Below are 26,632 nucleotides of genomic sequence, written 5' to 3' on the forward strand. Positions count from 1 at the left end.
ACTGTATCATGTGAGAACTTTCATTGCAGTACTGGACTCTCTAGTTATAGTAAACAGGCTGAGTAGTTGGAGTACATGGGCTGTTGGCACAGGGTCAGTAGTTGGGGTGCATGGGCTTAGTTGCTCCAAAGCATGTGAGGTCTTAGTTCCCTGACCAGGGATCGAACCCACATCTCCTGCATTGCAAAGTGAATTCTTAACCACTGGACCACAAGGCAAGTCCTGACAAAGATATTTAGATATCCTTTATTTTACACTGAAATCAATTTCTTAAGTTAGATTGCTAGAATTAAAATAGTTGAATCAAGGAGTACAAACATTTTTAAGGTGTTTATTAGATCCATCAAATTATTATTTAGGAGAGATATACCAATTTATGTTTTCATGTGCAGTGTGAGAGAGTTCCGATCTTATTACATCCTACCCAGAAATGAATTTAGTGATTTTTCAAAACATCCTTATATTACCTATGAAAGGGAACTAGACAGCTGGCTGGTTCTAGGCCTGGGGAGAGGAAAGTTCAAGAGGAGCCTGGTACATTTGTGTCAGCACGTGCGGAAATGCTCAAAAAGTGATGGAGGCATGTTAAGTGGACTCAGAAGCCAGCTGGAAGGGGCTCTCACTGAGCAAACTGGGAACAACTTGAGCATCAAAAAGAATGATGTCAGTAATAAATTATAACAAACTAAAAGAAATCCTCACAAATTCATACTGATAATGTTAAAAGATAAACTGAGGCATGTTACAGTTTTTAAGAGTTTATTTGAGCAAGAATTGGTCATCACCAAATGGAAAGTGGTTAAGAGCACTCCATAGAAAAGGGCTAGAAGAAAAGACTTTTATAGAGAAGCTACTGCTGCTGCTACTGCTAAGTCGCTTCAGTTGTGTCCGACTCTGTGCGACCCCATAGACGGCAGCCCACCAGGCTCCGCTGTCCCTGGGATTCTCCAGGCAAGAACACTGGAGTGGGTTGCCATTTCCTTCTCCAATGCATGAGAGTGAAAAGTGAGAGTGAAGTCGCTCATCCGTGTCCGACTCTTAGCGACCCCATGGACTGCAGCCTACCAGGCTCCTCTGTCCATGGGATTTTCCAGGCAAGAGTACTGGAGTAGGGTGCCATTGCCTAGAGAAGAGGCAGAGGTAAAGCAAGGAACTTCATTTAATTGGCTATAGCTTGAACTAATGGCTTATTCGAGAAAGCCTAGGTGGCTGTTGGTGATTTTGTCCCTAGGTATTGAATTCGTAACCTTGAGGCATTAGAGGCTTAGGTTTTGGTTTGCTTACACAGGCTACTAAGGCACTGGAACTGCCGCAGTCTAACGGCTTCCTTATTTAATTCATTTAATATTACTAATCAATATATAAAAAAAGAAAGACTAAGACTTTGTTTTCAGTACAAGCACAACTAATACATATAGAGGAATATAAGCATAGTACTGTCATAAGAACAATAGACTCAGCAAGAATTATAAATATGTGCTCTGATTGTTACTGAAAGGAGTGTGTGGGTCTGGCTGCTTGCCGCTCAAATGCTGATAAACAAGTCAGGTTAGTGGAAAGGAAAGTTTGTTCAGATGCTGGCAACTGGAGGGGGGAGGGTGGCAGACATATGTCCAAAGGCTGACACTCCCCCTCAGCTGCCGACAAGCAGCGGGTGAGGAGAGCTTTTATAAACAGAGTGGTGGTGGGAGGGGGTGCTACATGCAGAAACAGCACATAGTCATCTCTAACAGTCATCTTCAAATTTGTCAGCAGTGGTCTGACCAGCATCATCTTGATTGTTTTAGATACAATTAATCTTCAGTTCCAGGGTCCGTTTGTTCCCATTTTGAATTGTGGCAGCTCATGTCCTGGTTACAGTCTGGTCATCATGTCATCAACTTCTCCACCTGGTGTTTGGTATCTATAAGACAGTTCATAGGCTATGATAACCCAGAATATTATCTATAGCCCTTGAGAAAGAACTAAAGGTCCTTGACTATGCTTAATGACTACATTATTATTATTTAGTCTCCTTTGACTGTTTTCCTTTGTTTTCACATGTTCTCATTTCTCTGATTAAACTTATTCTTTGACTAAAGTTTTCCACAGGCAAGAGGCAGGTAGATGACACGGTGCAGGGAGGGGTCAAGGACCATAGGGTCCTGCTCTGTTTCATGATGAGTTTTTTTTCTTTTTACAATACATATATATAATATATTTGAAGAATAATTGATTTACAACCGATGAGAGTTTTAGAGGAGAATGTTTACTCAAATATCTCTCTACAGGTATAATTCAGCTGGAGTTAATTTTGATGTCTGGAACGAGTTGAGAATCTAAACTGATTTTTTCCCCTGTTTTTTGTCTCCTTTTCACAGAAATTAAACTGTAAGCCAATACATATATTAGACTGTAAGCTTCTTGAGGACATGGACTATGTCCTGTTCACAGTTTTATCCCTAGTGCTGAACTAACACATTTTCCATCAAATTAGTCATTCAAAAAATATTCATCAAATAGCTGTTTTGTTTACCATTATTAAGTTAAACCAGGAGGACCTTGGACAGACTTGGCTCTAATGTCCTAGTAGCCTAAGTAAGCAAACCAAAAACCTAAGCCTGTAATACCTCGAGGTTAGAAATTTGAAACCAAAGGATAACCAATTATCAATAGCCACCTAGGCTTTCCTAAATAAGGCAACTGCCTAAGCTAGAGTCAATCCATTTTCTTGAGTTACCTCTTTGTAAGTCTATCCCCAAATTCCTATTGCCGGAGTGCTTCTAACCACTTTGCATTTGGTGATGCCCCATTCTTCCTCAAATAAACTCTTGAAGGTTTTAATATGCCTCAGTTTATCTTTTACCATGTATGGAGTTTCTTTATTTACTAGGGTCAGCGGCAACTGGACTATCTTGTTCATATGATGTCTTGGTCTAATTTATACTTTGTTGTAGGTTTATGAAGTATTAACATCACCAGATTAGTTACAAGGGGGGGGAGTTCTTTTTGCTTCTTTTAAAATGTTTGTTTCTGGAAGGCATAGACATTTACGAGCTGAGGAGGAGTCACTGGAAAAAGAAGTTGAAGATATGGTGCCAACTCCTGTAATAGGGAAGAAACTTTGTACTCTACTACAAGTTAACCACTAAAGGGATATTACCTCTAAGCTTCTGTGCATGTGTATTCAGTTGTGTCTGACTCTATTGTAGCCTGCCAGGCTCCTCTGTCCATGGGGATTCTCCAGGCAAGAATACAGGAGTGGGTTGCCATGTCCTCCTCCAGGGGATCTTCCCTGATCCAGGGATTGAACCTGCGTCTCTTCTGTCACCTGCATTGGCAAGCAGGTTCTTTACCACTAGCACCACCTGGGGAGCCCCGCCTATAAGCTTAAATTATACATAATAACCCATCTCCAGGAACTTTGCCTCCTAGGTAATGAGCATTAAACTAAATTCCCTTTGTTTAGCTCAGAGGAAACAACCCTGATCAGGCACAATGCAGGGAGGAAAAAATTAACACATTCCCTTAGGGAGCTGACTGGAATCTGGAAATGTCTGACATTACTCCTTTTCCTTTTAGCATACAAGAATCCTAAATTTTAACTCAGGCAAGATGGTTCTTTGGAGCACGAGTCTACCATCTTCTTGATTTACTGGCTTTCTGAATAAAGTCACTATTTCTTGACCCAACAACTTGTTTCTCCATTTACTGGCCTGTCATGCTGCAGCAGTATGAGCTTAGACGTGGTGACTTCCAAGGGGAGAGACGAGAAAGTGGATTGCGAGCTGGGAGGATTGAACCGAGGAAGAAGAGGCTCTTTTTACTCACAGGGCAGGAGTCAGGCCAGAGTGGATGTATGCATGTGCATGCTCAGTTGTGTCAGACTCTTTGTGACTCCATGGACTGTAGCCTGCCAGGCTCCTCTGTCCAAGGCATTTCCCAAGCAAGAATACTGGAGTGGGTTGTCATTTCCTTCTCCAGGGGATCTTCCTGACCCAGGGATTAAACCCATGCCTCCTGCATTGGCAGGTGGATTCCTTACTGCTGCACCACCTGGGAAGCGGTAAGGGTGGATGTGGATGTAGGTAAATGTCGTAGGGGTGGTTAGGTAGTTAGAGATTGCACTGAATAGCTCAGGCTATTCCACTAAGGTAGAATAAGATTCTCTTGCTGAGAATAACGTAACAGGGGTAGGGGTGGTGGTGGTGGTGGTGGCTATTGCAGTAGTGAGGCATGGAAGAGGAAGTTGACTACCAATTCCTAGGGTGATTGCCGAGGCGCTCAGCTGAGGATGGTAACTGAGATTTATACCGCTACCAGACTTCAGGCTTCCATGCTACTCTCCAGTGGCTGCAAAGATCCAACTCAAGGAAAATTGGGTGAGAATTTGCCAAAACTCTTGGGGGAAATAGGCCTGCAGAATTTAATTAAAATAGCACCTCACTTTGGGGTTCATTTCCCTTCTTCCCTGACAAGTTCCACATCCTGTCAGCAGGACAAAATGATGGGTAATGCGAGCCAGGCTGAGCAAGTCGGGGCTGGTAACCTTACATGCACCAGTCTTTGCACCACAAAACTTGAATGAAAGAATTAGCTATAGCGCTAACATCACTGGATTAGACACATTGTGCGAATGCTTTACGTACAATGTTTTACCTAACCTTCACAAAACTATCTGTGAAGCCTACTATCATTAGCCCCACTTTACCGATAAGAGGTCTAGAGCCTGAAGAAATTGGTAATTTGTTTAAGATCACGTGACCATTTAGCAGCATCTCCCAAGTCTGATAACAGTGTTCGCTTTAGGAACAAGTGTCAGTCAGTAAGAAAGCTGAGCGCGATAACATTCAGTTCAGTTCACTTCAGTAGCTCAGTTGCGTCTCATTCTTTGCGACCCCATGGACTGCAGCACGGCAGGCTTCCCTGCCTATCACCAACTCCCGGAGCTTACTCAAACTCATGTCCATTGAGTCGGTGATGCCAACCAACCATCTCATCCTCTGTCGTATGAGTGCCCATATTATCGAACACATACGGTAACCGCAGTCCTGCCTGCACCCGTCTGGTGACCCGGCACGCGTGATGCTCACGCGCGCAGTCGCCGTGGCTTCCTCTAGGAAGACAAGCGGCTTAATCTCGGTCAAGGTGTCGAGCACGACTCTATCTGGGCTGGATTCCTTCTGCCTGAGCGTCTGATCCGAACGTCGTGAGGGCGGGGCACGGAGGGCGGAGCCGCCGCCTGGAGAGTTGCGGATTGGAGGGGAGGAGGAACAGGGGGCGGAGCCTTGGGGGGAAGCGAGAAGCCGCAGCAACCATGTAAGAAGCTTTGCTTCCTGCCGCAACCGCCGGCGGCCTGAGTACCGCAGCGCTGGGCTTCCAAACCGCTTTTCTGCGCCTGGACCCGGTGAATCCGAGGCTGGGGTGGAGGGTGGCCTGCGGGGCTGCGGCGGGAGGCGCAGGTAAAGGAGGGACTTGGCGCGCGGCCGGTTGGGCCTGAGTGTGGGGAAGAAGGCGGGTTTAGGAAGCTCTCGGGCCGGAGCGGAGGGGAACTCTGAAGTGAAGGCGACAGCTGGGCTTCACAGCTAGGGCTGAGGCCGGGCTGCGGCGGAGGCCGGGTAAGGAAGGGCAGAGAACTTGTGCTCCAATTCAGGCGGCTCCCCTGATTCCCCGGCTGCCTCGTGTATAGCGAGTGGGGAAGGGATCCGGGTGGAACTTGAAGAGGTTTCCTTGGAAGCATTTGAAGTTCCCTTGCTCATGTCTTGTCCCGTGTACTTGAACTTATTTGAGAGGTCCCTAGTCCAGTTCCTCCTCTCTCTGATGGATAAACTCTGAGCTTGGGTTGCAGAGGTGCATGCGTAGACTAGGCAAGAAAGTTACTAATCTACAGAAACGGTACCAATAGTGAGGTTTCAGGTATGTATTTATCTCCTATAGTGCTTGTCTCTGCTCTTTGAGACCGTTCCGTTTGTACCCGTGTTAGTCTTTTGAGAAGAAGACCTGATTTCCCAGTTAGTATTTTCCCCTTGTTTAGAACGTTCCCAACAAGCGAATGAGAATGGAATATTTTTAGGAAATTAGGGGTCTTTTGGTTTATATAGAAGTTATCATTAAGACATTCAAGAAATATGAGAAATACTGGAATTCTATATGTCATTTCTGTTTATCTGGTGAGTGCATTTATTAAATTATCCCGTACTGATTCAGTGCACATTTTTGTAAAATTACTCCGATATTCACAGGAGAGGTGGTCTGTTGTTATATTGTAGTGTTTTGTTTCTGATTTATTTGAATTTTGTTTTCTAGCACTCCCAAACTCCCACTGTCAGAATTCTTACAAAAAATATTCTTAATTTCTTTCTGTTGGATTCGAGTTTGTGACAGAGGTGAGCAGGTTAAGTTTCTGTTGAAGAGCAAGACTACCCTCCCATGTCCTCTTTTTCTTCTTTCTGGGAAGAAGAATATGGATCATGTGGTTTTCCTTTAGAAAGCCTCCATCTGTTGGTACATCAGTCAAAAATTGAACAAAAAAAACTTTGTAGATGGAAACTAACATTTCTAATGTTCAGCTGTCCTGCATTGTTAGATATATTTTGAGTATCTTTATTTTGTTTTTTAAAAAACACTGTGCTTAGAAATGACTGAACTGATACTTGGGTTTTTCTGTCTGCTAAAATTTTGATTTGACTGGTGGAGTAGGCTTATTTTCTAAATGTCAGCTCCTGACAAGCCTTTTGATAGTGCTTAGTGGACCTATATATACAAGTCTGCAAAGGAGAAGAGGCAATGTGTTGGTGATACATGAGCGAGGTCTTTGAATGAGTAAGTGAATACTTGTAGTTACCTCTCAGATAGGAAAGAATCCTAGTTTATGTCACAGACAGTTATTAAGCTGCCATAGAAAAGAGTTGTAGTTTTTTCATGGTCGTGATATCATTATATAATTATTATGATTAACTCTGTGTGATTGTATTCTTTTAGAGACTACATCAGTCAGTGTTTTCATGGTAATTTTTATCCTCACCTCTCCAAAGTCTAATAAAAGTTTGTATGTGGGTGACTCTTAGGTGTGATGCTAGGACTCTCCAGGAAGGTTGCTTTACTCTTCTCATGTCACTTGTGTCAAAACAGAGTGTAGGATGTTCTCTGAGGCCTTCAGGTTGTTACTGCTGTCACAGTATTTCTCTCCAGACCTCTCTTTTTACTTTTTTGAGTTTACACTTGGTCAGTCAATCATCAGCTAATTTCCCAACCCTTTCTGCAGGAGTGTGGGTTGTCAGGACACTTTAGAAGGATGTGTCCTTTCTCTCCTTCCTTCCTCCTCTTCTCCCCCTGCCCCTTCCTCTTCTTCCTCTTTTTCTTCCCCCCACCCCATTCCAATAAATGTTTGTTGTCAAAATTCTCTTTGTCAGTGGTTTATTTTTGGTTTGTTTAATTAACAATTAATTAAATTATTAATCAGGCAACATCCTGAACAGTTAAAATTCAAATAGACCAGAATTGAAAGTCTGTGAAGAGCTACAAAATAATTTTGCTCTAAAGACTAATTCTGTGCCTTTTATGGGCAAGCACTCTGCTAAAAGTGCTTCACATAGCCATCCCACTTAGTCACACTATGCCTCAGTTTCCACTATGTAAAATGAGGATGGTAATATATATCTCACAGGGCTCTTACGTGGGTTTACTCAGCTAAGAAATTTCGTAGTCAAAATTTGAAACCAAGAGTGTATGCCTCCAAAACCATTGCAACCTTGAAATACCTCTTTAATTAAAAGAGGAAATAATTAGATAAAAAATGCTACCCTCGGGGGTGGGGGGGGGAGTAATTCTGGAGTGAAATTTGGCATCTAGTTACAGTTGGACCACTGAATAGCTATGTGACCCTCGAGAAGGTTGTTTTAGGGTCAGTGTACGTTGGTTGCCTCGGAGGTAAAATGTAGTAATAAGGCCAGTTCTGTGTTCCAGCTGTTCATAGAAATGAAATGAGGTGGTAGATAGGATTTTGAAAGTGAAGAGCATTTTATAAGAGTGTAGTGTCCTCCTTGTAAATATAAGATTACAAGCTATAGCATTTTGATGAGTTATGCATAGTTCATGGGCTTCTCTTTTATTTGAAGTATTAATCAATATGGCAGAAAATAGACATCTGTGCTTTTCTGTTACCTGCATCTGAGGATGTAGGTAACAGTCCTTTGGTTGAATTATGATTTTTGGTTATTTAGAAAAAAAAGCACTTTAAGATCTTCGTTGTAATGCCTATATGAGTTTAGACTTAAGGAGAAAAACCGGGCTCCTGTACCTAGGAGGACATGTAGTGGGGATCAGCTTGTTGGTTTAGATCATTCTCATAGCTGATGAGACATAGTTTGAGGTAACTTTTGAGGTTATATAGAAATGTCACTAAGGGATGACTTTTATTTCCCGTTCTTGGAAGTATTTATTTTTTCATATTTTTTAAAAAAGCAAACATTGAAATAAGTGAAGTAAAACTTGGAAGAATTTGTATGCTTTTGTAAAACCAGTTTACCCTCCCCGCCAACTTTAAAGAGCTATTTCTTTTTCAAGAAAAAAAATCGTGAAATGAAAAATGTATAAATAAAGTGAAAAATCTTTTTTTCCTTTTTGCCTGTTCACATTTTTTCCTTGCCTTCTTACTTTTGTGCTTTTTTTGTGTTTGAAACTACAAATACATATACATAAAATACAAATACATAAAAATATATTAATTTTGAAAATGAGATTGACTGTAAATGTTCCTAGTTTTAGATAATTGAAACTCTTCCTTATGATCTAGACTGCAGTGTTTTCAAGTATTGATTTGGAATGTATGCTGAAGTAGACTTAAGTACTCTGGTTTTCTTAGGTGTGAGTTTTTGAAGTCAGATTTATAGACGTTTGGGTGCTGTTTGGAATCAGCCTTTGGGCTTCCTGAGGAACTTACTTTTGCTTATTTCTTTTGTTATTAGACTCATGAAATGGCCACAGATGATAAGACTTCCCCAACATTGGACTCTGCTAATGACTTGCCTCGGTCTCCTACCAGTCCTTCTCATCTCACACACTTTAAACCTCTGACTCCTGATCAGGACGAGCCTCCTTTTAAATCAGCATATAGTTCTTTTGTCAATCTCTTTCGATTTAACAAAGGTAAGACCTATTAAAGATTAGACACCCTGCCATCTTGATTCTCTGAAATTCTCTTATTCAACTTTTATGCTGTGTCTTTACAAGAAAGTGAATATTAACTAGGAAGTAGCCTTCATCATAGGTCCTTGGGTTTAATTGCATAAGAAAAGAAAGCTAGAATTTTCACTTTAATCTTAGTAATTATTGGAATGGAAAGTTGGAATTGAAAACTAAATGTTAAAAGGAGGTTAAAGTTAGCATCATCATTTTTTTTTTTCCTTTGTTAATATATCTGTATTCTTAAGTCCATAGGATGGACTTTGCTCTTTTAGAGGTTAATAGCCAAAAGATTTTAATGAAAACAATGAAACTAAAGAATCAGCACATGGGAGGAAGGGTTCATATTTTTCAAAAATTAAAAGCTGTCAGCAGGCTTGTTGTTAATCTGTTTAATATATTTAATGATATCAAATGAAAATATGTTTTTAAAATGAGCTCTTTTTAAGTAATATGTTTTTTTCTCATTAGAAGAGTTAGAAAACATGGTCTACATCTTTTGCTTTATATTTGGCAGTATTGTTCGAAATGTGTTAGAAAGTAATCCCTCTCGTTGAAAGGGATTTATGGGTTAATAGTTTAACTCAGTGGAAATTTTAATAGTATTAACTGACTTTTATTAGCAGGCATGTTTAAAGCTCTGTAAAACCTCCCATTAGTCCATCATTTTGAAAACAGTAATCTTTTTTTTTTTTAAAGAAACCTCAGCAGTCTTATGTTGAATAATTCTGGATTTATGGAAAAATTAGAAAAATAATACAGGAAGTTCTCATATATCCCTACACCCAGTTTTCCTTGTTATTAACATCTTACATTGGTAGAGTACATGTTATTAACATCTTACATTGGTAGAGTACGTTTATTACAATCAGTGAGCCATTATTGACACAATGTTGCTAACCGAAGTATGTATTTTATTCGTATTTCTCTAGTTTCTACCTAATGTCCTTTTTGTGTTCCAGGATCCTGTCTAGGTTACATTACATTTACAGTAGTCTTGTTATTTAGCAAATGTTTATTGAGCACCTGCTATCCACTGGGCACTATGTTAATAGTCAGGAAATCTATCCCATAAATAAAATAGAATAACAAAAGACCCCAGCCTTCATGTGAAGCTTGCATTCTGTTTCCATTAATGTGCTCAAGAAATTTCTAGTGAAAAGTAAAACAAACCGAAGGTCACATATACCAAGGATGTAATTATTGGCCTGTAATTTTGCCACCTGTTTTGAATTTTTTTTTTCAACCTTAAGTTTTACTTAGGTATGTGATACAAGTATACATTCTTTCCTGAAAAATCTCATCTATTTCCTTTTCTTTGCTGAGCTCTTGAGTCTTAGTTTTCCCAATAATTCCAAGCTTTCCTTTGCTACAGAGAGAGGAGAAGGGGGCCAGGGAGAACAACAGTCACTGAGTGGAAGTTGGACCAGCCCTCAGCTCCCTTCAAGGACACAATCTGTGAGATCACCTACACCTTATAAAAAGCAGCTTAATGAGGAGTTCCAGCGTCGATCTTCAGTGTTAGGTATGATACTGTTTGCATTTCATTCCTCTCTGAGTATTAGACTTTCCCAGTCATTGTGTTTTCCAGGTTGTTTATTGACTTAACTTTTTTGCTATTTGGAATAGTCAGGTACTCTTGAGGATTAATGAAACTTACCTGGATAGTGAAATAATTTGTTGATACCTAAACAGAAGTTCTTAAACATTTCATTAAACTTTAATTTGGGCTTTCCAAGTGGTGCTAGTGGTAAAGAACCTGCCTACCAATGTAGGAGACCTAAGAAACATGGGATAGATCCCAGGGTTGGCAAGATCCCCTGGAGGAGGACATGGCAACCCACTCCAGTATTCTTTCCTGGAGAATCCCAGTGACAGAGGGATTTCCAGGGAATCCTGTTGGGCTACAGTCCATAGGGTTGCAGTGTTGGACATGACTGAAGTGACCTAGCAAACGAGTTCTTAAACATTTCAGTAAACTTTAATTTGGGAAAGGCAGAGATCTCTTGACTTTTTTTTTTTTTTGATTAATTACTTGCTTGGGTTTCAGCAGAGGACAGTTTGCAACACCCCCAGGAGAACTCAGGTTAGTTTGAACTTTGTGACTGCTACATCTGTTCTTGGGGTGGCGAGTGTAATGTGACATGCATGCCGCTGGTTGCAGAAGTCTCTCAGTTCCATCAGTGGGCTGCCACTTGCTCTTGGCTTTCTGTCCTTGTCGGGATGCAAACTGTCAGTGTGGCTGGATAAACTGAGCTCCCCTCACCTGTTTGTTCTCCATCCTGGTCTGCTATACCGCCATCTCCTTCATTTTCATGCTCTTCTGTTGAGTACAGGCTGGGATGGGATCAGTGCCTGCATTGAGAGACTAGATAAAGTGAGTTGTTGTATGTTGTATTTCTGTTAGATTATTCAACTCAATACAGTGGTTTGCCTGACTCAAGGTGGTAGGGGAAGGGCAATGAGAGGTGGCATAAGAGAGGGAAAGGGGTGCAGCATTGAAAATCAGGTGTCTGTGAACGTCAAATCTTATCTGGCCAGTCTTCCCCCCAAGGTCTTCAAGTGACAAGTAGGCAGGCACAGGTAATGGTGGTCGGCAGAAGCATATTTTATTAATAGCTAGTTGGGACTTGTCTCAGGACCTGCTTCCAGTAGGTCAGAGGAGGAGGCGAAGCCAAGCAGAAGGAGAGTTTCTCCCAGAGGACTGGAGCAGAGCTGGCTGCATCCCCTCTGCAGGTTTCCCAGGGCAGAGGGCCCTGGCCTGGGTTATGTCAGCTGTTTGGTAGGAAGAATCGGAAGGAAGGAAGGGGGAGAGGGAGAAGTAAGTTCCTTACTCCAAATGGATGGAAGGAAGAGACCATCCCCAATCTGACTTTGAACCTTAAAACTCCTTAGCTCTTGAACCCGGTCTGGAGTGTCACTCCTATTTTTGTTAAGGGAACTCTTTTGACTATATCCTATACTGAATTAAACATAGGATTTCTTCGTTTATAAAATTGAGGAGTTAGACTAGAATCTAGTCTTTCAGGGGTTACAAACTGACAGCGTACCAGACCTTGTCTTGTTATTTTGATAAGCTTGAATTTAAATATTGCTAGGTGGAACCTGTAATGTCTAGTTTGCTGCATTCCTTACAGTCTTCTCAGTCCACTTGAGTCTTTGATTCTTCTTTAGCTGCTTGAGGCATTTGAGTTTGACGAGCCTGGGACTGTTTGACCAGTCTAGTTCCGTTTCCTATTAAGACTGTAATTCCACAATTTACCAGCTCTTTGACCCTGGGAAGTCATTTGATTTTCTATTAAGAATATTCATTTTACAAGAGAAGCAGCTGAGATGATTGCTTGAGGGCAGGGTGCTGAACCAGATTTTCTGTCCTTTTTCTTTCATCCTCATCCATGTTGAAACCATCATCTATTGTTTCTAGGAATAGTCTTCCTCCTGCTTTTTCAATGGATGATGCTGTTTGTATTCTCTTATACTAAGTGGCTATACGCAAGGGGCTTTGCAGTTAATTATTTCCCGTGCATGGGACCACAGCTTTCCTGTTCTAACAGCTTCATCTGTCTCTCCTTTTGCAGTTCATAAATCATGAAGAGTTGGTTTATCACAAAGACTCAAGAGCAGTTTTGTAATTCTAATACATATACATTTTTATTCTAGTAATAACATATCTGCTGAGATTAAGGTATTGTTTATAGAAAGATAAAGTTTTCAGTTTTGTAACGTAAGTGCCATTTAAATAGTTATTTCCATAATTAATATCGTTGGAAGTTCTTCATCAGTTTAGATTTAAATATTAACTTGTGATTTCTTTGTAGTCTTTTCCTTGCCACTCAAGCAAAACAAAGAACATCTAAAGCAAATGTAGCAAATAGTGAGTTTGGGAAGGATTTAGAGAGGGCCTTGCCATGGGTTAATGAGATTAAGCTAATAGTGATGTTCGTCCATTTTTTCAGGCCACCTCTACTTCATCTTTAGGTTTAAAAACTGCTGGAGCCAGGGATAGGTAGAAACCTCAGTTATAATCTTGCTCTAAAATAAGGAAATAACATATGATAGCTTTGGTGGGCATAGCCCATTCTGGCCACAAAACTGGAATGTAGGCCTGTTTTTTTATTGACGGGACTGTCTTCAGTTTTGCTGTTTCAAGAGCAAGTGATTCCTTCTTGCTTGGAGCTGTAGGGGAGGGGAGGTGGCAGGGAAGGGTAGGGTTGGAGCTCTAGCAATTCTTTGGTAAAGAGAAGTCTTCTTGGACATTGGTGAAGGGAAGTCTGTGCATAAATTACCATCTTGGGTGTTCTGACGTCTGTCAGACTCTGAGGTTGGCTGTTAAATTCTTTCCTAATGATCTGCAGCACAAGCCTTTGGTTTTGTGATCTGTAGGCCTAGCCAAACTGTTCAGCCCTGTTGCTGACCTGATAACTGTGGAGACTAGGCTAGGATAACTCACTGGCATTGCTTTTCCTTCTGCTAAATTTCTAGCAGAAATTTATTCTGACTTGGGACAGAAGGGCCCAAGAAATCACTAATGAGTTTTGTGCCATGTTAAGTGATGCTCCCATCCAGGCCTCAGAATCATTAGTGGTCTCAGACAGTGCTGTCTCAGTCCTCATTTGCTTGTGAAACAGTGTTTTACACTTTCAACAGCCTCTTACCCTTATAAAGACTAGTTTTAACTCTCAGTCTGTGCCACTCACTGGCTGGGCGAACGTAAGTATATGCTAAAAGTAAGAAGCAGTTTGCATTGATACTATTAAAGTAGCTTTTTGTTTTGTAATCCTGACTCAGACACCAGAAGGAAGGCAGAACCTACTTTTGGAGGTCATGACCCTCGCACAGCTGTTCAACTCCGAAGCCTCAGCACAGTATTAAAACGCCTCAAGGAAATCATGGAGGGAAAGAGCCAGGTATTGTCTAGATTCTTTAGAGGATTCCTCCTTAAGCACTTATATGGGGATCATGCAGTGCTCACTTTGGGGAAGGCACTGGCAACCCACTCCAGTATTCTTGCCTGGAAAATCCCATGGACAGAGGAGCCTGGTAGGCTGCAGTCCATGGGGTCGCTAAGAGTTGGACACTACTGAGCAAATTCACTTTCACTTTTCACTTTCATGCATTGGAGAAGGAAATGGCAACCCACTCCAGTGTTCTTGCCTGGAGAATCCCAGGGACGGCGGAGCCTGGTGTGCTGCCGTCTATGGGGTCGCACAGAGTCGGACACGACTGACGCGACTTAGCAGCAGCAGCAGCAGTGCTCACTGAAAATGGTACAATGCCACTTAAAAGAAAGTTCAGTTAATGCTTACTCCAGCTGTGGAGAGCAGATTTTTAATCATAAGTTCCTTCTTTTAATTTATGAAAATGTTTTCTTTTTATGGATTGTGCTTTTTGTGGTTTATTTAAAAAGTGTTTTTCTAACCCCGTTCAGTTCAGTTCAGTTGCTCAGTTGTGTCCGACTCTTTGCGACCCCATGAACCGCAGCATGCCAGGCCTCCCTGTCCATCACCAATTCCCCGAGTCCACCCAAACCCATGTCCATCGAGTTGGTGATGCCATCTAGCCATCTCATCCTCTGTCGTCCCCTTCTCCTCCTGCCCCCAGATCCTTCCCAGCATCAGGGTTTTTTTCCAGTGAGTCAGGTCTTTGCATCAAGTGGCCAAAGTATTGGAGTTCCAGCTTCAACATCAGTCCATCCAATGAACACCCAGGACTGATCTCCTTTAGGATGGACTGGTTGGATCTCCTTGCAGTCCAAGGGACTCTCAAGAGTCTTCTCCAACACCACAGTTCAAAAGCATCAATTCGTCGGCGCTCAGCTTTTTTATAGTCCAACTCTCACATTCATACATGACCACTGGAAAAACCATATCCTTGACTAGACGGACCTTTGTTGGCAAAGTAATGTCTCTACTTTGTAATACACTGTCTAGGTCAGTCGTAACTTTCCTTCCAAGGAGTAAGCGTCTTTTAATTTCATGGCTGCAATCACCATCTGCAGTGATTTTGGAGCCCAGAAAAATAAAGTCTGACACTGTTTCCACATCTATCTGCCATGAAGTGATGGGACCGGATGCCATGATCTTAGTTTTCTGAATGTTGAGCTTTAAGCCAACTTTTTCACTCTCCTCTTTCACTTTCATCAAGAGGCTCTTTATTTCTTCACTTTCTGCCACAAGGATGGTGTCATCTGCATATCTGAGGTTATTGATATTTCTCCCGGCAATCTTGATTCCGGCTTGTACTTCCTCCAGCCCAGCGTTTCTCATGATGTACTCTGCATAAAAGTTAAATAAGCAGGGTGACAATATTCAGCCTTAACACACTCCTTTTCCTATTTGGAACCAGTCAGTTGTTCCATGTCCAGTTCTAACTGTTGCTTCCTGACCTGCATACAGGTTTTTTAGAGGCAGGTCAGGTGGTCTGGTATTCCCATCTCTTGAAGAACTTTCCAGTTTATTGTGATCCACACAGTCAAAGGCTTTGGCATAGTCAATAAAGCAGAAATAGATGTTTTTCTGGTACTCTCTTGCTTTTTCAATGATCATCGGATGTTGGCAGTTTGATCTCTGGTTCCTTTGCCTTTTCTAAAACCAGCTTGAACATGTGGAAGTTCTTGGTTCACATATTGCTGAAGCCTGGCTTGGAGAATTTTGAGCATTACTTTACTAGCGTGTGAGATGAGTGCATTTGTGTGGTAGTTTGAGCATTCTTTGGCATTGCCTTTCTTTGGGATTGGAATGAAAACTGACCTTTTCTAGTCCTGTGGCCACTGCTGAGTTTTCCAAATTTGCTGGCATATTGAGTGCAGCACTTTCACAGCATCATCTTTGAGGATTTGAAATAGCTCAACTGGAATTCCATCACCTCCTTAGCTTTGTTCGTAGTGATGCTTCCTAAGGCCCACTTGACTTCACATTCCAGGATGTCTGGCTCTAGGTGAGTGATCACACCATTGTGATTGTCTGGGTTGTGAAGAACTTTTTTGTACAGTTCTTCTGTGTATTCTTGCCACCTCTTCTTAATATCTTCTGCTTCTGTTAGGTCACTACCATTTCTATCCTTTTTTGAACCCATCTCTGCATGAAATGTTCCCTTGGTATCTCTAATTTTCTTGAAAAGATCTCTAGTCTTTCCCATTCTATTGTTTTCCTCTATTTCTTTACATTGATTGCTGAGGAAGGGTTTCTTATCTGTCTGTGCTATTCTTTGGAAGTCTGCATTCAAATGGGTGTATCCTTCCTTTTCTCCTTTGCTTTTCGCTTCCCATCTTTTCACAGCTATTTGTAAGGCCTCCTCAGACAGCCATTTTGCTTTTTTGCATTTCTTTTTCTTGGGGATGGTCTTGATTCCTGTCGCCTGTACAACGTCATGAACCTCTGTCCATTGTTCATCAGGCACTCTGTCTATCAGATCTAGTCCTTTAAATCAGTTTCTCACTTCTACTGTATAGTCATAAGGGATTTGATTTAGGTCATACCTGAATGGTCTAGTAGTTTTCTCTACTTTCTTCAATTTCAGTCTGAATTTGGCAATAAGGAGTTCATCATCTGATCCACAGTCAGCTCCTGGTCTTGTTTTTGCTGACCGTATAGAGCTTCTCCATCTTTGGCTGCAAAGAGTATAATTAATCTGATTTCGGTGTCGACCATCTGGTGATGTCCATGTGTAGAGTCTTCTCTTGTGTTGTTGGAAGAGGGTGTTTGCTATGACCAGTGCGTTCTCTTGGCAAAACTCTTATTAGCCTTTGCCCAACTTCATTCTGTACTCCAAGTCCAAATTTGCCTGTTATTCCAGGTGTTTCTTGACTTCCTATTTTTGCATTCCAGTCCCCTATAATGAAAAGGACATCTTTTTTGGGTGTTGGTTCTAGAAGGTCTTGTAGGTCTTCATAGAACTGTTCAACTTCAACTTCTTCGGCGTTACTGGTCGGGCATAGACTTTAATTACCATGATATTGAATGGTTTGCCTTGGAGACGAACAGAGATCATTCTTTCGTTTTTGAGATTGCATCCAAGTACTGCATTTCAGACTCTTTTTTTGACTATGATGGCTACTCCATTTCTTCTAAGGGATTTCTGCCGACAGTAGTAGATATGATGGTCATCTGAGTTAAATTCACCCATTCCAGTCTATCTTAGTTCACTGATTCCTAGATTGTCGACGTTCACTCTTGTCATCTGTTTGAGCACTTCCAATTTGCCTTGATTCATGGACCTAACATTCCAGGTTCCTATGCAATATTGCTCTTTACAGCATCGAATCTTTCTTCTGTCACCAGTCCCATTCACAACTGGGTGTTGTTTTTGCTTTGGCTCCATCCCATCATTCTTTCTGTAGTTATTTCTCCACTGATCTCAGGTAGCATATTGGGCACCTACTGACCTGGGGAGTTCATCTTTCAGTGTCCTATCTTTTGGCTTTTCATACTGTTCATGGGGTTCTCAAGGCAAGAATACTGAAGTGGTTTGCCATTCCCTTCTCCAGTGGACCACATTGTGTCAGACCTCTCTACCATGACCTGGGGCAGTAAAAAATGAACCATGGGAGACTATCTTCCATGGTTTCTTCGAGAAGCTTTATTATTGATGTGAAGGTATATGGATCAAGATACATTTTTTTCCCCATGGATGTCTAGTTGGACCCAGTACCATTTTCTTTTTTTAAAAACCATCCTTCACTGATTGCATTGCAGGCCTTGTCGTAAGTCTGCATATTGTGTGAGGGTGTGCCAGGGCTTTTCTCTTTCTTTCACAGCTCCAGTTTTCCTTACACCAATACTTTGTCTAAAATTACTGTAGGTTTAGAATAAATCTTAATGACAGACATTGTAAGTCCTTCAGCTTATTTTTCTTGAAGATTGCCTTGGTTGCCTTGGTTGGTCCTCTTGAACTTTTGCATTCTCATGTGAATTTTAGAAATAGCTTGTTAATTTCTGCAAAAGAAATTTTCTAGGATTTTGACTAGCATTGCATTTGCCTTTGCAGTTTGATAAATCAGTATTTTCAAGAAGCCTTCACACATTTTTATTGTTGCAGGATAGTGACCTGAAGCAATACTGGATGCCAGATAGCCAGTGTAAAGAGTGCTATGACTGTAATGAGAAATTTACCACTTTTAGGCGCAGACACCACTGCCGACTGTGTGGGCAGATTTTCTGCAGTCGTTGCTGCAATCAAGAAATCCCTGGAAAATTTATGGGTTATACAGGTAAATGAGCTTTATTGACAATTTTACAATTTTTAAAGGCAATAAAATAGTTGCAATAGGGGACCCATGTTAAGTCATTTTTTATTTTGGATTTTATGTGTGAGACATGGGGAGAACAAACATGAGGGAGACACGACTTTGCTTTAAAGGACTTTGTAGTCAAATAATGAAATAGATGGAGATGTTCATAAATAACAAGAGTAAAAGACAGTGTATCATAGGTGGTAGTGAAAACCACGGCACCATTCATGTTTATTAGGTAGGATGGTTACAGTGATGGTTAGAGTAGTTTATGTTACTGTGACTTTTTATTTTACAAAATACAAATTTTGAATTTTATATATACAAAATATATACAGATATATATTCCTTAGCACTGTGCTCTAGCAAATTGCATTTACTCATATTCTTTCCTGAACTTTAGTAATATAGAAATTTAAAGTTATTTATTGAAGCACAAGAAAACTAAACAGTGGTGTGTGTAGTGATAGGGAGTGGAAGGTGTGCAGAAGTTACCAAAAAGAGAACATTCTTAGTATCTCTCTCATGTTATTTTTGTTTTCATGTAAATCTTCCTTGTGGCCTTATTCACTGAAAATTTCTTTTTAAACCCAAACTGCTTCAGAGTTCAGACCCCAGTTATCTTTCATCCAAATTATGGCTACAGCCTTTTAAAGTTTTTTTAACTTTAATTTTTCCCTACCTCAGATTCTTTTTGCATACTCTAGTGTCCTGTTAAATGCTAGTTTGATCATGAATATTTCCCCTGCCAAATACCCTTTCAGAGCTCCCATTACTCTTTGGGTAAAATCTTGTCTTTTTAATGTGGCTGATGTCTCAGTTGCCTAGGGCTCTTTTAACAAAATACCACAAACTGAGTGGCTTAGAATAAACAGAAATTTGTTGTCTCACCATTCTGGAGGCCAGAACTACCATAATTGCCTTTACTTCACAGGTCAGGGAACAAATGTAGGGGTTTTGCCATTTGCTGAGAATGTCTATTCCAGTTACATATTTTAGAACTGAGAGATAACCACTACTGGCTTCGGGGACCTGTTGAACCCACTGTAACATGGACCTGAGCTGAAACTCTGTTGATCATGACCTCTGTAAGCCCCTGCTGACTTGAAACCATAGTAACGTTTTGGGTTCTTGGAATTAGTGTTAGTTCAGAGCCAAAGTCCAGTAATCCCCTAAAAGTTTGACTATTACCTTTTTCTCAGTGCACGGTCACTCTGGTAAAAGGCTGTAGGTCCTCAGGGGAGACCTCGTAGGAAGATTAACAGTATATATTTTTTGGCAGTGTAGTGGATTCCTACCTCAAGGTGACCCAGCGTCTTACCTGGTAAATCTGCTCTTAGCAGACTCTCTAAGCCTTTGGATCCCTTCCTTTAGAGCATTCCACAGTGATTTTGGTATTCAACTTCATTTAGTTGTAGGCCACTTTTGGTCCATATTTTAGCCAACCACTCAGTTAACCAGACTGTTAGAGCCCCTTTGAACACCTGGAACTATAACATTAAATCCAGAATCTGCTTAGTGGGCACTTACCAATAGATGAAGTTTGATCCAACTTTATGTTCTTTCTACTATTATCCTATACCCTTGGTAGCCATTCCCACACATATTCCCTGGGTTTCTGTTTGTCTAGATTGGAAAAATCACGTAGTTCTTTTGGATTGTAGTGTCCTTCCTCATGGGTCACACTTTATAACTCACCTTTCAGGGCCTGCTGGGACTTGAGTCTACTTGTAGGCCTGGAAGCACAGAGGGTAGTGGGAGTGGGTTCTGAGGAGAATAAGCAGGGTCTTGCAAGGCAGCTCACTCGTGGGAGGCCATTGCAAATTTCTCAGGCAAAGCAGAGTTAGTCTCAGACAGGGCGGAAAGGCTACTCCTACTTGCAGAGAAGCCTGACCTGAAATTGGGAGTTCAGTGTTCCCAGCTTCATCGCCCAAGTACCCCATTCCAGTTTTCAGGATCTCATTCCTTTCTAATCAATGCCATTACTTTAATAAGCAACTTAGCACACACACTATAAGGTCAGGGCTTCCCTAGTAGCTCAGCTGGTGAAGAATCCGCCTGCCACGTGGCAGATGGCAGACCTAGGTTCGATTCCTGGGTTGGGAAGATCTGCTGGAGAAGGGATAGGCCACCCACTCCAGTATTCTTGGGCTTCCCTGGTGGCTCAGCTGGTAAAAAATCTGCTTGCAATATGAGAGACCTAGGTTCGATCTCTGGGTTGGGAGGATCCACTGGAGAAGGGAACAGCTACCCACTCCAGTACTACTGAGTGACTTTCACTTCTTTCTTTCATTCACACTGTAAGGTCAAGTAATTCATTGCGTGTTGTGATTCAGTCACTTGCAGGATGAGACTCTTGGTTTGTTTTTTAGCAGTCTCAGCTTTGCAGCTGTAAATGATTTCTTTAAGGGAAGAAATAGAAACTTTCAGGTACATTGTACAGTTCTTGAGCTAGGAATCTGAATTGCTGAGGTGATTTGTTTCCTTCTTTGTCCAGTGCAATTATAGGAGCAGCTAATCTCATTCCCAGTAGTTTGACAAAAATGTTCTAAGATATGCAGTGCATGGTCACCCAGATCTTTGCCTCTTATAAGTATTTGATTAGGAGTATCCATAGGTGATATTTTACATGACTCTGTTGCCCGTCACACCTTGGGCTGTTAGCGTTTTCTTTACTACTATGAATAGAGTCTTTATTGCCTTTGGACCTAATTAGAGGACCAATTCCAGAAACTGTAAAACTAATTCAGAAAACTCAAATCTTAAGATTCTGTTGCTATAGAACTACTCTTGGTACTGAAATTTGTATTAGAGTTCTTCAGAGAAACAGAACTAGTAGGGTATTAATACCCCTCTGCCCCCCCCCACCAACGTGCGCACACGCATGCACATATATACACACACACATTTATATAGACAGAAAGGTTTACCTTAAGGAATTGGCTCAAGTGTTTAAGGGAGCTGGCAAGTCTGAAATTCTTGAGATAGGCCAGCAGGCTGGAAACTCAGGCAGGATTTCTATTGAAAAGAGTTGAGAAAGATTTTTTTTTTCTAGAATCCTCAGTCTTTGATCTTAAGGCCTTCAAATTATTGGATGAGATGCGTCCACATGGAGGGTAATCTACTTAAAGTCACAGATTGTAAATGTGAATCACATCTTAAAAAAAAACTCTTCACAGCAACAACTGGACTGTTGTTGGACCGACTCATCAGTCTTGCCAAGTTGACACATAAAATTGACCATTGCAGTTGGGATAATAGATTCTAAACGCAAATGTATATTGTGACCCTAAATCCCTAGAATACTTAGGCACATAGAAACAGATCAGTGAATGTTATTGTTGTTAATGGTAGTAGCAGTGTTGTCTTTGTGTCTGCCTTGCAACTTTTGAATTGTATATGTCTGTTGTCTCCAATGAACTGAGGGGCTGTGTCTTGTCAGCCTTTTCACCACCTCATGTAATTTTTTTTTTTTTTTTACTGCTCCATAGGCCCTTGCTGGTGAGGATTCTTCATGAAATGAAAACTTTTCTGGTCAAGCTTGGCTCCCTTAATTGACCTGATCATTTTCATTCTAATAGCTGACTGATTAAGGGAGATTTTCTTTACAGTGTAAGAACCAAGCCTTTGTTGTGGCAACTTAAATACTTTTCTGCAGGAAGTAATTTTATCTCTTTTCTGAAACTCAACCTTGGTCAGCTAGTGGTGGTATGTCCTCCACTCTCATTTATCCTGGGCTGGAGTTCAGTTTTTTTTGATCGGGGAAAGAGGTTTGGGGTTGATGGTGGTTCATGACTGCAGACTTTTTTTTTTAGATTCACCTGTTGAATTGTGTTAGAAATGAGTAACCCAACAAATGATATTTAATTTTGCTTAAAATACATGCATAATTTAATAAAATGGAGTACTATAAAATAGTTGTCTTAAAATAAAAAATAAGACCATATATTGTCCTTCGTAGTAATTATGGTAAAAACCCAGTACAGTTGACTTCTAGAAGTCTTTTGTTCCATGTCACTTCAGTTTTCTAATGTTAATGGTAAAAAGAAGGTAGAATTGTTATGTAACATGTTATTAGTAAAGTTTAATTATCTTACCTCCTTTTTTAGTATGCTAAAATGTTATAGAATACACAAAAAATTGTTACAGAAGAACAGGGTAGAAATGAAACTTACATTTGGGTAGGACTGCTTCCAGGAAAAAAAAAAGAAACATTTAAAATTATTAAATAACCTTATTGTCTTCCCAAGAATATTTCATTTTCATCCTAACTTTTACCATGAGCATTTCCTTTATAGATCCCCCAACCCATATTTCTTATTGTTTGTAAAACCAGTTTTGTTTGTTTTTAAACAGTTTTTGAAACTGTGCCCCCTTGTGGAGGTCAATCTTTATGACTTCACATAAAGAACTAAACATTTTCCTCCTTCCTTGTTACCGAGGTAAAAAGTGTTCCTTCTATTTGTGTTGGTTTATGTATTCAATTAAAATTGTTTTCCTTGAACCTCCTGTCTTTGATAGATTCCCTTACTTCACTTCTAGAACCTTGAGAAATACTCTTTTAGTGGAGTTTTCTAGTACATTGATTCATATTTTCTTAAGTTGTTATAAATATTTGCAGTAATTTGGGTAGCTGGATGGATTTATCATAATTTTGGTTTTTATTTAAAAATTTTTTTTATTATTTTATACAGTAAATGCTTATTTACCCACATATTTGCTCTTCCTGTTTCTTTTCTTTTAGTTCCTACTGTACAATGAAGTGAATCAGTTATATGTAGACTATATCCCCCCCCTTAAACCTTCCTCCCACCCCCTTTGGTTTTAAAATATATAACAGAGCTAACAAAGTTACTTCGGTTTTAAAAAAAGGTCTTGTTTGGTAGTCTTTACTGGAAGATGGTCCCCTGTTATTAACTATTAAGCCAAGGGTTTAATAGTTCTGGTAAATAGATATGTTAGTTATCATCTAATAAGTTTTCTTCTTCTTTTTTTTTTCCTCCTAGGGGACCTCCGAGCCTGTACATACTGTAGAAAAATAGCCTTAAGTTATGCTCATTCCACAGACAGTAATTCCATTGGTGAAGACTTGAATGCTCTTTCAGACTCTGCTTCCTCTGTGTCTGTACTTGATCCGAGTGAACCCCGTACACCTGTGGGGAGTAGAAAAGCCAGCCGCAACATATTTTTAGAGGATGATTTTGCTTGGCAAAGGTACAGTCACTTATATATCTGCAGTACTATTCCACCTAGTTATGGGGACTAAGAATAAAATATTTGAACTCAGGATTGCTACCCCAGAGCACTTCTGTTTTGTATATGTGATGTAAAGAGTTCTATAAGTCACTCATTCAGCCAATTTTATTGTTTTATTGCCACCTGTTATACTTAATAACTAGGGCTTCCCTGTGGCTCAGCAGCAAAGAATTCATCCTGCAGGAGATGCAGGAGATGTGGGTTTGACCCTTGGGTTGGGAAAATCCCCTTTAAGAGGAAATGGCAACCCATTTCTTGCCTGGGAAATTCCATGGACAGAGGAGCTTGGTGGGCTACAGCCCAAGGTGTCATAAAGAATTGGATTCTGGGCTTCCAACGTGGTGTGGTGATAAAAGAATCCACCTGTAATGCAGGAGATGGAAGAGACGTGAGTTTGACCCCTGGATCAGGAAGATTCTCTGGAGTAGGAAGTGGCAACCCAGTCCAGTGTTCTTGCCTGGAAACTTCCGTGGGCAGAGGAGCCTGGTGGGCTGTAGTCCATGGGGTCTCAGAGAGTCAGACATGACTGAGCATGCATGCGTGCACACACACACACACATTCTCACACATACACACTCAATAAACTTCCGTTATTGATCTTTTGGTGGTGTTATCCTGAAGACAAAAATCATCCTATTTCCACCTCAACTGAAAGAAGAAAATAAGAATGACCCATAAGCTCATTATTGCAGAAAAACAACCTGCTTTTAAATATTTTAGCACTCTATTGAAATTGAATTTGCCTGTAACTCTCTTAAATCATATCAGTATATTCCTATTTTCTTTCTAGTTTAATTCATCCAGACTCCTCAAACACCGCTCTTTCAACAAGACTTGTATCTGTTCAAGAGGATGCTGGGAAATCTCCTGCTCGAAATAGGTGAACTGCCAAATGAAAACACTGTGTTCTGTGCCTGTTATGTCTGGTTTTTCTTTTTTACAGTATTGAGAAGAACAAACATAAAATGGATAGGATTGATTTTTGTACATTTTCTTAGCTCTAAAAGCTGAATTAAACTTTTGTTTCCTTTTAGCTAGTCAGCTGTCACTTGCATTCTCACAGTGGCCCTTTTCTACTCTTTTCTGCTGTCTTCAACCCTACGTTCTTCTGATTTATTAGCAGATAACTTCACTTTCAGCTACAGAGCAGAAAGGGGAGATGACGGAAGGGGATGACCTCAACTCTTAGCATCAGTTACCAACCAACTTGATTACATTTGGAGCTCATCCTTTTCCTCTTCACCTTGCTTCTCCATTTGTATTCTGCTTGTCATCCCTTATTCTTTCTTATTAGTCACCCTATTAATGTTCCTTATCTTCCACTTCTCTCTGCTGACTCCTTACTGTCTGCATTTAAACAAACTCAGGTCTTACCTATTAAAAAGAAACAAACCCCCTTCCTTTGTGTTTTGCCTCTAGTTTTCTATATTCTCAGTATATTTTCTTAGCCAAATTCCTTGAAATAGTTGCTTATAATTGTTCTGTAACTGCTCATTTCCTTTTCAACCTGCTAGAATTTTACTAACATCCACACCTCCCCCTGAAAACACTTTCAGTTATTATGAAGTTAATTGGTGAGTAAGTTGTTATAAACCCGAAGGAATAGGCATCTGACTCACCATGGTTTAACATACATTCAGTTTATTCTTTCAGCAAGTAATAAGTGCCTACAAACTAGGTACTTGTAGTACAGCAGTGAATCAGACAAATGTTTAAAGTACACAAAAGCATAAGGAGAACGGGAGAAGGTTGGAATTTTGAATAGTGTGCTCAGTGAAGACCTCACAGACAGGGTGATGTCTGAGCAAAGACTTGAGGATGTGGGGGAGTAAACCATGCGGACATTTTATAGAGCAGTTTACCAAGCAGACAGGGAACAGCTAGTTCTCGAGAGGAAACATGCCTGGCAGGGAGTAACTGGGAGTCCTGTGTACCAGAAGTAAAACCTTCTTACAGTTCATTGTAAGGATTTTGGCATTTAATCAGTGAGTGGGAAGCTGTTGTATAGCTTCATTTTTTGTTTATTTTGAGAAAATTTTACACTTGCAAAAGAGTTGCAAGAAATAGAGTGGAATAAGTTTTCATACATTCTTCATTAAGATTCACTAATTTACATTTTGCCCATTTACTTTTTTTTATTTTTCCTGGACTGTTTGAGAGTAAGTTGCAGACATCATCATCTTTTACTTTAAAAAAAGCTTATAAACTTCATTTTGTAGAGCAGCGTAGGTTCACAGCAGAATTGATCGGAAAGTGCAGCGAGTTCCCATATAGCCCCTCCCCACAGCGTTCTGCATTATAAATAAACATCCCACACTAGAGTGATATGTTGTTACAGTTGATGAACCTACAATATCACATCATTTTTACTCAAGTCTATAGTTTGTTCTTGCTGTTGTATATTCTATGGGTTTGAACAAATATGTAATGACATATATTCAACCACTGAAGTAGAGATCAGAATAGTTTCAGTGTTTTAAAAAATCCTCTGTGCTGTGCTTATTGATCCCTTACTCCCCTCACCCATGGCAACCACACATCTTTTTACTGTCTTCATAGTTTTGCCTTTTCCAGAATGTCACATAGTTGGAATCATACAGTATATAGCCTTTTCAGATTGATTTCTTTCACTTGGCAATATGCATTTTAGTTTCTTCCATGGGTTTTTTTGGCTTGATAGCTCATTTCCTTTTAGCATTGGAGAATAGTCCATTGTTTGGGACCACAACAGTTTATTTATCCACTCACCTACTGAAGGACATCTTGGTTGCTTCCATGTTTTGGCAACAATGAATAAGGTTTCTATAAAAAGTATATGCAAGTTTTCATGTGGATATACTTTTCATTCATTTGGGTAAATACTAAGGAGTGTGGTTACTGGATCCTACAGTTAAGAGTATGTTTAGTTTTGTAAGAAACTACTTTCCACAGTAGCTCTACCAACAATGAATGGGAGTTGTGTTGTTCCGTATCCTTGGCCAGTAT

General features: G+C 40.4%; 1 protein-coding gene across 6 annotated transcripts in view; it reads left to right on the forward strand.

Moving 5' to 3' along the window:
• Positions 1 to 4,308: 4,308 nt before the first annotated feature.
• Positions 4,309 to 26,632, forward strand: part of PIKFYVE (phosphoinositide kinase, FYVE-type zinc finger containing) — a 99,700-nt gene continuing 77,376 nt past the window's right edge. For 4 of the 6 annotated variants that reach the window (XR_014079076.1, XR_014079077.1, XM_081578179.1 and 1 more), the window contains exons 1-7: positions 5,262 to 5,441; positions 8,946 to 9,126; positions 10,538 to 10,687; positions 13,951 to 14,069; positions 18,199 to 18,370; positions 23,398 to 23,605; positions 24,438 to 24,527. Coding sequence is in view for 4 of the 6 variants with exons in the window: in XM_081578179.1 (XP_081434305.1) it covers positions 8,955 to 9,126; positions 10,538 to 10,687; positions 13,951 to 14,069; positions 18,199 to 18,370; positions 23,398 to 23,605; positions 24,438 to 24,527 (911 nt within the window). In the remaining 2 variants the exon portion in view is untranslated. Of the gene's footprint in view, positions 4,362 to 5,261; positions 5,442 to 8,945; positions 9,127 to 10,537; positions 10,688 to 11,215; positions 11,249 to 13,950; positions 14,070 to 18,198; positions 18,371 to 23,397; positions 23,606 to 24,437; positions 24,528 to 26,632 lie in introns of those variants that run through there. The other 2 variants (XM_081578178.1, XM_081578181.1) reach the window with 2 other exon arrangements.

Source organism: Giraffa tippelskirchi, chromosome 3 (assembly GCF_054371585.1).
Source record: "Giraffa tippelskirchi isolate mGirTip1 chromosome 3, T2T-mGirTip1v1.2.pri, whole genome shotgun sequence".
NCBI lineage: Eukaryota > Metazoa > Chordata > Mammalia > Artiodactyla > Giraffidae > Giraffa > Giraffa tippelskirchi.